This window comes from Hyperolius riggenbachi, chromosome 11 (assembly GCF_040937935.1).
Source record: "Hyperolius riggenbachi isolate aHypRig1 chromosome 11, aHypRig1.pri, whole genome shotgun sequence".
NCBI classification, from domain to species: Eukaryota; Metazoa; Chordata; class Amphibia; order Anura; family Hyperoliidae; genus Hyperolius; species Hyperolius riggenbachi.
In genome coordinates this window covers 134,615,002-134,630,169 of record NC_090656.1, presented here as the reverse complement: position 1 = coordinate 134,630,169, position 15,168 = coordinate 134,615,002, and the positions used below count along the sequence as shown (strand labels likewise).

Here is a 15,168-nt window from a genome sequence, read left to right as displayed (position 1 = left end):
CCCTCTAGGCATCCCAGATGCTATTTGTGATTGTACTTCCATCAACCATACTTTCAAGGACCTAGCCACAGCTGTAGCTGCCACAGACGGCTTGAAGTTTAATGAAGCCGCTTCCCATGCTCTCCTTAGAATGTTATCCATTTTCTTGTCGATTGGATCTTTCAAGCAACCGAAGTCCTCAAATTGTAGATCCGCTCTCCTGGACACCTTAGACAAAGAGGGGTCCAGCTTAGGCGCGGTTCCCCAAAACTTCTGATCATCTGCACTATACGGGTATCTCTTGGCCAAAGATTTTGGCCAAAAGGCTCTCTTTTCTGGATTGTCCCATTCTCCTTACGAGTTTTAGGCTATAAAAAAAAAAACAGAAACATAAAAAAAATATCAATCAGCCTGATAACCCTCTGATTAGTGCTAATATGAATCATAGAACCACAAATGATGCATACCAGAGAGGGTACGGAGCTTGACTCCACAGAGCCCTGGGAGGAAGATCCGCCGGCAGCCTCCATAGTCACAGACACTGAAAAAAGTGACTAAGTAAGTATAATAGCCCTGCTATTATTCCTGCCCTGCCCACAGAATAAAACACATTTATCACAGGCCCCAGAAGATCCTACCAGTCCCTGAAGATTTTTCTCTCCGATAAGTCACGCCAGCCTCCACCTCCGTCAGCAAGGAGGAATCTGCGCTGAACGCCGCTCTGGAGCGCACGCCGGGCCAGGAGACTACCTGCTTCCGGCTTCTGGTCACGTGTGGTGCCAAACACGTGATCCGCGGGCGGGACTTCCGGAATCCGACGACTTCCGTATCCTGGGGAAGGCTCTAGCGTGCAGCGTGATCCCGCGCGAGGACAACTAGCCTGCGCAGACTAGGGGGATCACACAAGCCGCGGCTCCTGCAACAAGCATGGGTGGCCAGCCAAATCCCCACCACTAGCATCCTGCTGGACAGGATAACAACTGATGGGGTAAGGGGAAACCATGTGTATATACCTATCTAATCCCTATCTAATCTAATATGCAAATGTTTTATCTAGCTTCCTGTCCATTGAATGCTGGAGGGAGACAAGTCTCAGGGTTGCTGTCCTGAGACGTCCTGGGAAACAATGATTTTGGACACGTACTTTGGTGCAAGGTGATTTTGGCACCAAACTTCACTGCCTCACAGTACATGCTGCTTGGCAGAGAGTGACCAAACATATCTGTACAGACTGTCATCCGAAATGTTCACAAACCATCATTTCAGGTGTCATAGCTACAAGTCTGCACGTTGCTTAATAAAGCAGACCTAAACTTAGAACTTCCTCTCTGCTCTTAAAGATAAACAACAGCATAATAACCTTTAAAGAAAAGCATTTCTTCGTTATAACTTATAGAACGTCAATGGATCCTGCAGGTTTTACTTCATGGTAGCACAGAAAGGGCTGGTGCACACCGAGCGGGTTTTCTGGCGTTTTTACAGCCGCTTGCGGCTTTGGATACGTCAGGGTAATGTATTTCAATGGGGTGGTTCACACCAGAACGGGAGGCGTTTTGCTGAAACACATACTCCCGGGGTGAGGCATTTTTTGGATTGCGGAGGCGTTTCTGCCTCCAATGTAAAGTATAGGAAAAATGCAACCCGCTCTGAAAAACGCCAGTTCAGAACGGTTTTGCAGGCGTTTTTGTTACAGAAGCTGTTCAGTAACAGCTTTACTGTAACAATATATGAAATGTACTACACCAAAAACGTTTCCCAAAACCGCAAAACGCTAGCTGAAACGATTCATAAAAAAAAGAAAAAGCGTTTCAAAAACCGCTAGCGCTTTGCGGATCTGCTATCGGTTTTTGGTGTGCCCCAGGCCAAAGAGTTAACCTCCTGTTTTTAGCCCTGAACCTCGCCAAGTGGCGGCACAATTGAAAGCCGACAGCCTTAATTTACACTTGCTGATTACCTGCAGATAAGGGAGAACTAGACAGGCTGTTCTCTGTAAACACACACAGGGTGAATTAATCCGTTTTCCCATGTCTGCTTTGCAAGAGTTTAGGTCCGCTTTCAGAACATTATCATAGCATACTTATACACAATATCAGCTGCTTTCATTTGTAGATGTAAATGTGCATATTCTTAAGAAAATGTGTGTCTGAACTAACTTGTTTCTACACATTAATAGTATTGAAGTATATGTTACAACTAAAATATGTAAATTAGAATGCATAGTGGGTAGGTTACCATGAATATGTAACACACATAGGTACATGCAAATAGGCGCACACACATATACAAACACGCACGCGCATACATATACAAACACGCACATATACAAATGTATGCTCATATGTGCACACATACATATACACACACTAATACATACAAAACACACATACATACACGCATATTATAATCAGTGGCTGGATAGTGTAATGGTTAAGGGCTCTGCCTGACACAGGAGACCTGGGTTCGAATCTTGGCTCTACCTGTTCAGTAAGCCAGCACCTATTCAGTAGGAGACCTTGGGCAAGTCTCCCTAACACTGCTACTGCCTATAGAGCGCGTCCTAGTGGCTGCAGCTCTGGCGCTTTGAGTCCGCCAGGAGAAAAGCGCGATATAAATGTTCTGTGTCTGTGTTTATATATACATACATACATACATACACACACACACACACGTTTGCATGTATAACTGAAATACATCAGCAAAGTATGCAAATTTTGATAAAACAACTGGAGAGTGAGCCTAGGTAAAAAGGAATGGCGCAATACATTGCTTTAGGCTGGTTTCACACCAGGACGTTGCGTTTTAGGGGACGTTAAGGTCGCATAACGTGCCCCTAACGCAACGCCTGGTGCTCTCTGGTGTGGACGTCAGAGTGAGCCGCGTTGTGCAGCTCACTCTGGCGGCCGTGATGCGCACTCTTGGACGCATGCGGCATCACGTGGACTCGCCGGCCAATCGCTGCACAGAGCGGCCGCTCCAGGAAGTAAACACTGCACGTCACTGAGTGCAGTGAATATTAATTAGCCATGTGCCTGGCCGCTCTCCGCTCCTCCCCAACGTTACTGAGCATGTGCAAGCAGTCTAACGCGGCTCTGCCGCTTATAAAGTACTGCATGCAGTACGTTGTCTTATGGCGCAGCGTTACTAAGTAACGCAACGTGAGCACTGTGAACAGCCCATTGATTTTTTCATTGCTGTGCGGAGGGGTGCGTTACAGGCTGCTCTAATGTGCGCCTGTAACGTCCCACTGTGAAACCAGCCTTAAGGTTGAACTCCAGGCACAACTATTATTTTCTTTTTCAAATGTGGCTGTCATTTGTATTATAAAAATAGAGGACAGCAATTGTTTTAGCCTGTCGTCCAAGAGTACAACTCTACAAAGAGTGTATAAATAATAATAATAATAATAAGTGAACTAAATCTGAACTGGCTCATAGACTAGTTATGTGTATGTTATCCTAAAAGCAGGTACATGCAGACATCCCATACGCCCAAACACACTGGTGCAATCAGGCTGTTATCAGCCCATATTTGGCTAGCTTTTCCTCAAACACTCTAAATTCTGTATGATTATATTGTGCTTTGTGTGTAATTGTAGGATTATATTTGCATTCCATTATGTGTGTGATAAGATGTCACGAGAAGAAAGTGAATTACAATCCTGTGACGAAGAAAATAAAGACAAGCACTTGACATGTTGGCCATATTGCTGGCAATAGGATTGTTCAAATAATCATTTTGATTATGTAACTGAACCGATCAACGATTACATTGTAATTTACTGCATGCATGTATCAAACAATGGTCATTTTTCAACACTTAGGCAAGTTTCACACTAGTAGCCAGCTTTTGGTTTTATTGCTCTCATGATCGCATCGCTAAAAAAATGCTTTGTTATTATCTGCGGCAATGCGCGGTAATAAGCCTTCATTTAATTCCTGGCAACAATTCAAATCTGAAGTGAAGCTCTCTAGTGCTCACTTCCTGTGACGGAAATATGAATTGAATGGAAGTGCATTGAAAAAAATATGCTTCCGCGCATGCGCACCGCAAAAGTTTTAAATATCTGCGGAGCCGCTGACTTACATGAAATCCGGTCGCTGCATGTCAACGCAGATGCTCGCCCATAATGCGCTGTTACCGTTGTGTCAGATCGGATGCTTCCGGCGCATCGCATCCAATCTGAAATGCCCCATAGATTTTCATTGTTTTAGCGTTATCCTGCAGTAAATCAAAGGGTAATGCAACGCAATGAAAACTCACTGGTGTGAAAGGGGCCTTACAATCCAGCTTCTGGAATGGAAACAACTGTAGGAAAGCTCATATACCATCAATAAATAGAGAATTTGTATATAATTCTACAATTAATTTGATGGTTCAACCAATCAGATTAAATTGTGTATGGCAAGATTTTAGCAGACTTGAGCACCACGGATTGAAATTCTGCTTAAAGTGACAATGAAATAATAATAATAAAAAAAAAGTATGATATAATGAATTTATGAGTAATACGGATATTTAATAGAAAATTAGTAGCAAAGAAAAGAGTCTCATATTTTTATTTTCAGTTATATAGCTTTTTGTTTTATAACCTTGCATCATTCTCCAATATTTGCAGTTTACAAACTACACAAAGCAATGCTAATGACCCTTTGAACTTCCCTGCTGTAAAACCTGAAGTTGTCTTTCACTGTTTCTTTGATGTATAAGTGCTTAAAGTGTAACTGTCGGGCATAAAATCAAAAATCAATTCTTTATTTTTATCTGGTAAACAAGTAATAGGGATGCTAACCAGGCAATCCAAAAGTTAAAATCTCTATTACTTTTCTTGTTTATAAATGACAATTCCCCAGTTTACCTGACTCTTATTTGGTACGTTACCGCACAAAGGAAGTTGCAGGGCATGCTGGGTTGTCCTTTTTTGCTTCTTTATTTCCCCTCAGACTTAAAGGACTTCAGAGGCCAAAACGAAGAAAATTACACTTTACCTTTTTCTTAGCAGAATCCACGGAGGACGCCCTTCGCGTCCTCCGCTCTGTTCCGCCGTCAGTGTAGGCCTTTCCGTTCCCCCAGGGCTTGCCCCGACCCCACCGAACGGGTCGCATCGATGCCACCCCTAAGATGGCCGCCGCCTTGATCCACGGCTGCGCAGTTTGCTTTGCCGCGATTGCGACTGCACAGCCTTTAGCCCGCCTCCCGCCGCACGCTTCAGGAGGATGCCGGGACCCATACGCGGTGGGAGGTGGGCTAAAGGCTGCGTAGTCGCAATCGCGGCAAAGCGTACTGCGCAGCCGCGGATCAAGGCGGCAGCCATCTTAGGGGTGGCATCGATGCGACCCGTTCGGTAGGGTCGGGGCAAGCCCTGGGGGAACGGAAAGGCCTACACTGACGGTGAAACGAAGCAGAGGACGCGAAGGGCGTCCTCTGTGGATTCTGCTAAGAAAAAGGTTAAGTGTAATTTTCTTCGTTTTGGCCTTGGAAGTCCTTTAACTAATGTACAGAAGCAAAAAAGGACAACCCAGCATGCCCTGCAACATTTTTGCGGCAACGTACCAAATAAGAGTCAGGTAAACTGGGGAATGATCATTTATAAACAAGAAAAGTAATAGAGATTTTAACTTTTGGATTGCCTGATTAGCATCCTTATTACTTGTTTACCAGATAAAAATAAAGAATTGATTTTTGATTTTATGCCCGACAGTTACACTTTAAGCAAATAGGACCTTCTCTGACCAAGTTGGTCTGTGATCTCAGAGAAGCTCTTTTGCATAGATAACTGAAGTTTCATTTTTTATTTTTTTTTGCAATTCAAGTTTATTAAGAAATAAATTTAATATTATGAAAGATAACTGAAGTTTCTTAACTCTTCCTGTTCCCGGAAACAATGGGAGACTCCTATCTGTGCTACTAATATTCTATTCTTTAGCTGTACTACACATACAATTCATTATCTCAGAAGTTTATTTTAACTCCAGATTCCCTTTAAAAAAAAAAAAGAAAAAGGAGGAAGAACAGGGATTGTGTTGGGTATAAAGGCGCATACACAAGCCGGACTTTTTTAAACTACGGGTCGTTAGACCCGCTTGCGGGGCGGTCGTTCTCACGTTCCAAGTGAGTACAGGCTGTCAGATTGATAAGACTGATTTTGACTGATCCGCTTACCAGTCTGTCGGCAGCCTGTACTCACGTGGAACTGTCCTCAGAACGATCGCCCCACGGGCGGGTCTGACGACCCGTAGTTCGATAAAGTTTGACGTGTGTACGCGCCTTAAAGATAATCTGTACTGTAAAATTCTTACAATAAAAAGCATACCATTCTATTCATTATGTTCTCCTGGGCCCCTCTGTGCTGTTTCTGCCACTCCCTGCTGAGATCCTGGCTTGTAATTGCCAGTTTTAGGGAGTGTTTACAAACAAAAAACATGGCTGCTAACCAGTATGTGACAGGCTCAGAGAAGCTCAGTCTGTGACTCATACAGAGCCTGGAGGGGGCTTGGAGAGGGTGTGCATAACTTCTATCCTATCACAGTAGAGCAGCACATTCCTGCCTGAGCCGACAAAGCCGGCAAAGGAAAGAAGATTAGATTAGATAACAAGAGATAATACAGCCAATGTGCAACTAGGAAATGCTGCAGTAAGACAGACCACAATAGAACAGGTATAGGAACTTATAGGATAGAAGAAATAAGGCTGAAAATTTTGTTACAGAGTCGGTTTAAAACTCCAGTTCAATAACAGCAGGAGCTAGAGATCCATCTAAAAGATCCTCCCATTGGAAAAAAAATACATTTGGTTGCGGAACACACAAAACCAAGATATTGTAATCTTTAAGCTAAATTCAAGGAATAATAACATGTTGAATAAGCTTTGCAAGTATAATAAAATGTAATACTCTTGCATGCTCATAACTGTTAGAATGAAAATCTCTATTTCTACCTGTAAGCTTGCGAACATGTACCTCACTGGCCTCAGTGTATCAGTAAGTATTATACACGTTTACTGCAGCAAGTCTAGTCAATATGATTGTGGATTCTGGTTGATTTTATTTGCTTGGTGTGGAAAACCTCCTGGAGTTTGTGTACCAGTGTAACAAGTACCTTTTCTGTGTCTCCAGCACTGCCAAGATGCTGCAGCAGGTCGGCATACTTCTTCCAATAGATGTGGGAAAAGGGGTAAAGCATAAGGAATGCATCATACACCTTTTTACATGCTGTCACATTTTTCTGTGGGAGAGAATGAGAATTAGCTGAAATGGTATCGGAATACTGCAAAAGAAAAAATCTTGTGATACATGGTTAAACTTTGCACTGGGCTAAATGCCAATTCTTCTATCCACCAAGGTTATATGTACATAATACTGGTTTTCAAAACACTTCAGAGAACACAGGTTGCTTGCCCCTTCCTTTCTAGGGCTATTATTGTGGTGGCTGGATAGTGTACTGGTTAAGGGCTCTGCCTTTGACATGGGAGACCAGGGTTCAAATCCTGGCTAGGTCAAGTATCTATTCAGTAAGGAGTTCAAGGCAAGACTCCCTAACACTGCAGGGTGACCTCTTGAGCGCGCCCCAGTGGCTGCAGCTCTTGAGCGCTTTGAGTCCGACAGGAGAAAAGCGCTATACAAATGTTCAGATTATTATTATTATTCTTACCAATTAATGCCCAATGGCTGTACCACAGTAAAGTGACAATCACCAAATCAACCATTTTTTACTAACAACTATCCTATTTTCTAGAGGTTTCCTAACCATAAATGCGAGTGTTAATGTACTTCTTGACTACAATAGACTTCTTATATGAACACATCTAATACTGTCTGTGCAACAAATAAACATCTGCTAACTTTCCCCTCAAAATAGAATATGAAGAACTGTGCAACACAAACAGTTCTTCTGCAACATAATTAAATATAGACTAGAATCTGCTTAGAGGGGCACTATGGCAAACTTGTAACATTTACCATTCATATTTAAAGTCATAATATAAGATGTACATTCAGGGGCGTTGCAATAGGGGGTGCAGAGGTAGCGACCGCATCTGGGCCCTTGGGCCAGAGGGGCCCTGAAGGGCCCTCCCTCAACTACATTATTAACTCTCTATTGGTCCTGTGCTCATAAAAATCACTTTTAAAGATACTTTGAATAGTGGTAATCATTAACAAACTGTTCCCCATCCCCTTCTAGCACCTCTGACACTGTAGTTGCCATTGGCAGGTTTTGGTGCGCCGTATTAATTGTTCTGTATAGAGTGCTTAGGGGGCCCCATTGTAAAACTTGCATCGGGGCCCACAGCTCCTTAGCTACGCCACTGTGTACATTTGTTCCAGAATAAATGTGTGATAATGTTTGCACTTTCTATGTAGCTGTCACTTACAGTAGGCATTACAGTCTACCAACTCTAAACCTCTTTACTGAAAGGTTTACTAGTTCATCTGCTCATAGGGGATTTTCACTACTTCTTTTATTTTCAAAACTCCTTGAATGGCAGTGGCACAAACTAACTGCCAGAATCATGTGGACATGAGTAGGCAAGCTGGACAGCATCTCTGTGTAGGTCGTCTTAGGAAATATTTTAGAAACAAAAGAAAGTAAGAGGTTCAGATTTGGTAGATTACCATATCTACTGTAAGTGACAAAATCGCAGGACGTAAAAAAGTTATGGCTTATTTACTCAGGGAAAAGTGTAAGCATGTGTACGTATGTATTTGAAATTTTTCAGATTTTCGCTCGTTTAACTAATTGTTGTTCCAGGACATAGATCGATTCTATGCCCTAATAAGTGCTGCTGTAGGTTTTAGGACATAGAATCTACGTCCTGCATTAAAAATCACTGCCTTCCGCCACACATGATCGTGCACGTTCCCGCGTGTGCACGTGATCTGCCCATCTTGTGCTCCCTAGCCTAGTATATGCAGAGTATCCCCCTTCCTGAGCGCCCCTGTTGCCCTTGTCCTGAGATTTCCCCCCTCCACCATGATGACCCTGCTCCTCTGTTCTTCCCGGTCCTGTGATCCCCCTGTGCTGAGCTTCCCCGTCCTTTGTTTCTGTGTTCACCCTGGTCTTGTGCCCCCCCATCCAGTGCTTCACCCCTCCAGCATTTCCCCTGTCCTGTGCCTCCCTGCCTCACTCCATTGTGTGTTCTCCCAGGACCAGTGTCGTTGTGTTCCCCCTGTGCTGTGCCCGCACTCTGTGTTCCTATTTGTCCAGTGTACCCCCCCCCCCCCCGCGTGTTCCCCAGGTCCAGTGTTCCCCCTGTCCTATGCACCACCCTCCACCTCTGGTCCTGTTTCTCCCTGATTTATTCCCCAGGTTTGGATCCCCCCCTGCCGTGTGTGCACCCACCCTTGTTTCCTCCTTGTCCAGCTGTTCCCCAGGTCCAGTGTTCTCCCATCTTACGAGCCCCCCCCCCCTCCTCCTCCAGTCTTGTGTTCCCACAGGGTCCACTGTTGTGTTCCCCATGTCCTGTGCTCCCAATCTGTGCTCCTCCTTGGCCTTGAAAGCCCAACCCCCCCCCCCGGTGTTCCCCAGATCCAGTGTTCTCCCTGTTCTATGCGTCCCCTTCCCCATTTCTGTGTCCCCCCCCCTGCAGTGTTGAAGCCATGTGTCTCTCACCTCCTTCATGCTCTCCAGCAATGTCAATCTATCCACTCCTCTCCCTGCTTATTTAGACATGACATGCAGGAGGAGATGCCGCCCACTATTGGCAGCGGTGAGTGCATAGACAGACATTGCGCACTAAAGGTGTGGGAGACAAACGGCTTCCAGCTGCACCTCTGCAGTACATTTACTGGGACCGCACGCACTGGGACATGCTCCGCTGCAGATCACTCAGCATCTCCTTAGCCACCCGCGCGCCAAATTTGAACTTGGCCAGGGAGAATACTGCACATGTTCAAACATGTGAAGCTAAATATATAGAGGTCTCCACCAATAACTGCTCAATTACATTATGTACAAATTTAAATATGAGGGGAAAAAAAGAGGGGGCATAAGGAGGTATTAGTGGTCTTCCCCTAAAACATGAATATATAACTGAAAAGCAGAACTTCCTTCTCAGGTATTAGACCAAATGTATGATCCGTCCATCTCCACGATCTGCCCGTTTCCACTATCGCGAATCTGCATGCGTTTTCTGCACGCAGATTCGCACAACCAATACAACAATTAATAGGAAATTTGCATGAGTTTGTTATGCGAATTCGCGTACATTTTCGCCTAAAATCAATGTATATGCAAACAGGCACTAACATGGTTAAATTCGCATAGTTACAAAAAAAACGCGAAAACATACACAAATTTGCAGTGAAATTCGCATCGTTTTCCCGTTTTCCGCAACGAATTCGCACCACACAAGTGGAAATGGCCCTCAAGAGAATTCATTTTAGTCACCAAAACTTTAAAAACTGAATGGTGTTCATGACCTTTTTAAAAAACAGTGAAGGGAGCCAAGACTTAACAGCAATATAAATTAAAGTTATGTCGTTACCTGACTTTCTGCGTATGCTATCAGTTTAGTCCAAGCAGCAAAATCATAATGCTTCTCTGAGGTGGCTTGCCATAATTTTTTGAATTCAGCGGACATGCCAGGTAGGAAATCATCAGCTGATTTCTTATTCTCCTCCTGCTCCTCCTCCTCTTCACTCCCAGAACAGTCTTCTGTAGTGAGGACATCACAGTCGCCTATGGAGAGAACAGAACAATTATTGATTTATATAGCGCTATCATCTTCCATGCCGCTGTAACAATAGCAAAGTACAGGAAGTCCAGGTTAACGAACAGGATAGGGACTGTAGGTTCGTTCTTAACCTGAATCTGTTCTTAAAGGAGTTACCGGAAACAAAAACAAAAAATACTTCACCTAGGGCTTTCTCCAGCCCCTTACATCTGACTGTCCCACGCTGTCACCTCCGCTGTCCCGCTCTATTTCCCTATTTTGACTGGCCAATGGCCTAGTTGGTTCATAGTATTTCAAATCTGCTGGCCCTCGTATTACATTGAAGTGGTAAAATTTGCCAATCAAAACTGGATGTGTATACAGACACACATCAGACCATAGTCTTTTGAAAATGAAAGATCACAGACCAATGTTACCCCATTCCATGTAGTATGAGAGCCATACCTACACAGTCTATTCTATGGAGCTGAACTCCCCATCAGACAGAAATCTTTGCAAGATGCTGCATACAAAGATGCTGTAGACATTCAAAAGATCAGTATCTGCAAAAGATCTGTTCCTGCAAAAGATCCGTTCCTGCAAAATGCATCCATAGTCTATGATATCTGCAGATCATCATACACACCTTGTTAAACAGACATTTATCTGCAGATCAGGTCCACCAGGATGGATTTTCAGATCTGCAGATGATTGTCAGATCTGCAGATGAATGTCAGTTAAACAAGGTGTGTATGATGATCTGCAGATCTCATAGACTATGAATGCAATTTGCAGGAATGGATCTTTGGCAGGAACAGATCTTTTGCAGATACTGATCTTTTGTGTGTGTACAGCATCTGTGTGTGCAGCATCTTGCAAAGATTTTTTTCTGATGGGGAGTTCAGCTCCATAGAAAAGACTGTGAAGGTATGGCTCTTATACTACATGAAGGGTGGTAAGATTGGTCTGTGATCTTTCATTTTCAAAAGACTATGGTCTGATGTGTGTATGAACCTTTAAAGAGAACCCGAGGTGTGTTTAAAGAATGTTATCTGCATACAGAGGCTGGATCTGCCTATACAGCCCAGCCTCTGTTGCTATCCCAAACCCCACTAAGGTCCCGCTGCACTCTGCAATCCCTCATAAATCACAGCCATGCTGTAAAGCTGTGCAGTGTTCTCCCCAGGCTCTTTTAGCCGGGTGCTCCACCCGGCTAGATTTGGTGACCACCCGGCTGTCATCTGCTCACCTCCTCACCACCTCCTATGCTGTAAGCACAGTTGCCCTGCATTTTCAACTCGCCCCACCCGGCTACTTTCTCATGCCACCCGGCTACTATTTCATGCCACCCGGCTGGAAAAAAATTCTGGGGAGAACACTGCTGTGTTTACATCTGTAGTGTCAGTCTCAGCTGCTCCCCCGCCTCCTGCATAGCTCCGGTCCCTGCCCCCATCCCTTCCCTCCAATCAGCAGGGAGGGAAGGGATGCAGGCGGGGACTGGAGTTCTGCAGGAGGCGGGGAGAGCAGCAGACTGACACTATTGAAATAAACACAGCCAGCTCTGACAAGCTGTTTGTCAGCAGAGTGGCTGTGATTTATGAGGGATTGCAGAGTGCAGGGGGACCTTAGGGGGGTTTGGGATAGCAACAGAGGCTGGGCTGTATGGGCAGATCCAGCCTCTGTATGCAGATAAAATTCTTCAAACCCACCTCGGGTTCTCTTTAACATTAGCTCCCCAAGAATTGACTACACCTTTGAGAGAACTCTCCGTCCCATCTGGGCAGGAATATTCAAATAAATCACAGGGTATGTGCAAGACGCCATGTCCCACATTCTCCATTATAAAACAATGTGCCCCACTCCAGATACAGTGTTCTCCCCAGGCTTTAGTTGGGTGCTCCACCTGACTAATTTTGGTGAGCACATGGCTGTCATCAACTCACTTCCTCCTCCTCCTATGCTATCTCCTATGCTATAAGCAGAGTCATACCGGCCCTTCATTTCTCCGCCGAGTCCCACCGGCCTACTTTTTCATGCCACCTGGCTGGAAAAAATGTCTAGGGAAAACACTGATAAGGCTTCCAATACTTTTCAACAGGGCTGTGGAGTCAGAGTCGTAACAATTTTGGGTACCTGGAGTCGGAGTCAGTGGTTTCATAAACTGGAGGCGTCTGATGATTTTTGTACCAAATCCACAGTCCTGGTAATTATTATGGTGCGTACACATTTGAAAGATTAATGAAAGATATCAGACCAATTTTACCCCCTTCCATGTAGTATGAGAGCCATACTCTACACAGTCTATTCTATGGAGCTGAACTCCCCATCAGATAAAAATCTTTGCAAGATGCTGCACACACAGATGCTGTACACATGCAACAGATCCGTTCCTGCAAAATGCATTCATAGTCTTTGATATCTGCAGATCTCATACACACCTTGTTTAACAGACATTCATCTGCAGATCAGATCCACCAGGATGGATTTTCAGATCTGCAGATGATTGTCTGATCTGCTAAACATACACAGTGCGTTTATGCGCCGGTATCGGCGCGTCGCTGCTCGTCCGCGCATATCGATTCCCACTCGTCCCCGCGGGCATTCCTTATCAGCCACTCGATTCCCCGCCACTGTCCGCCCGCGGGGATCGAGCGGGGAATCTATCCAGCGGGTCATCGGACCTGTCGGATATTATCAATCAAGCCATCAGCGGCTCGATTGATAAGGAATAAACACACCGTGTATGTTTAGCATTAAACAAGGGGTGTATGAGATCTGCAGATATCATAGACTACGAATGCATTTTACAGGAACGGACCTTTTGCAGGAACAGATCTTTTGCAGATACTGATCTTTTGAATGTGTACGGCATCTTTGTGTGCAGCATCTTGCAAAAATTTTATCCGATGGCGAGTTCAGCTCAATAGAATAGACTGTGTAGATATGCTCTCATACTACATGGAAGGGGGTAAAATTGGTCTGTGATCTTTCATTAATCTTTCAAGTGTGTATGTAGCATTAGACTAATGGTGTGTACACACTTGAAAGATTAAATGAAAGATCTCAGACCAATTTTACCACCTTCCATGTAGTATGAGAGCCATACTCTACACAGTCTATTCTACTGAGCTGAACTCAGATAAAAATCTTTGCAAGATGCTGCACACAAAAATGCTTTACACATTCAAAAGATCAGTATCTGCAAAAGATCCGTTCCTGCAAAAGATCCGTTCCTGCAAAAGATCCGTTCCTGCAAAACATCCGTTCCTGCAAAACATCCGTTCCTGCAAAACATCCGTTCCTGCAAAACATCCGTTCCTGCAAAACATCCGTTCCTGCAAAACATCCGTTCCTGCAAAACATCCGTTCCTGCAAAACATCCGTTCCTGCAAAACATCCGTTCCTGCAAAACATCCGTTCCTGCAAAACATCCGTTCCTGCAAAACATCCGTTCCTGCAAAACGCATTCAGAGTCTATGATATCTGCAGATCCTCATACACACCTTGTTTAAAGCCCAATCTACACGATACGATTCTTTGTGCGATTCAATTACGATTCTATTTACGATCTGATTAAAACCGACATGTCCGATCGGGATTCGATTCAATGCGATTTGCCATTGTTTTGCAATGGCAAATCGAATTGAATTCCGATCGGACATGTCGGATTTAATCGGATCGTAAATAGAATCGTAATCGAATCGCACAAAGAATCGTATCGTGTAGATTGGGCTTTTCAGACATTCATCTGCAAACCTGACAATCATCTGCAGATCTGAAGATCCATCCTGGTGGATCTGATCTGCAGATGAATGTCTGTTAAACAAGGTGTGTATGATGATCTGCAGATCTCATAGGCTATGAATGCATTTTGTAGGAACGGATCTTTTGCAGGAACAGATCTTTTGCAGATACTGATCTTTTGAATGTGTACAGTATCTTTGTGTGCAGCATCTTGCAAAGATTTCTGTCTGATGGGGAGTTCAGCTCAGTAGAATAGACTGTGTAGAGTATGGCTCTCATACTACATGGAAGGGGGTAAAATTGGTCTGATATCTTTCATTAATCTTTCAAATGTGTACACACCATAAGAAGTCGAAGCCATTTTGTGTACCACAAGTCGGAGTTGGAGTCGGTAGTTACAAAAACTGAGGAGTCGGATGATTTTTGTAAGACTCCACAGCCCTGCTTTTTAGTACAAATACGATAAAGGGTGGGTTATTACGGGCTGTCCATTTCGATTCCAGGAAAAGGTTATTGGTAAACCTAACTTTGTCTTTCCCAGATACCGTATATACTCGCATATAAGCCGACCCGCATATAAGCCGACCCCCCAACTTTTCCCTGAAAAAACAGGGAAAAATGATTGACCCCCATATAAGCCGGGGGTAGGAAATGCTGGATTGGTGCAGCCCCCCAGTGTGTCCCAGTATAGCTAGTATAGTGCCCAGTATAGGTAGGTAGTGTCCAGTATAGCTAGTAAAGTGCCCAGTATTGCCAGTATAGTGCCCAGTATAGCCAGTATAGCGCCCAGTATGGGTA

General features: G+C 44.2%; 1 protein-coding gene across 1 annotated transcript in view; it reads right to left on the bottom strand.

Annotated features, from left to right (window-relative positions):
• Positions 1–15,168, bottom strand: part of LOC137539190 (pre-mRNA-processing factor 39-like) — a 114,746-nt gene that overhangs the window by 79,124 nt on the left and 20,454 nt on the right. Inside the window, exons 2-3 of the mRNA XM_068261707.1 lie at positions 10,459–10,652; positions 7,074–7,199 (exon numbers count right to left, since the gene is read on the bottom strand). Coding sequence (XP_068117808.1) covers positions 7,074–7,199; positions 10,459–10,652 — 320 coding nt within the window. The remainder of the gene's footprint in view (positions 1–7,073; positions 7,200–10,458; positions 10,653–15,168) is intronic.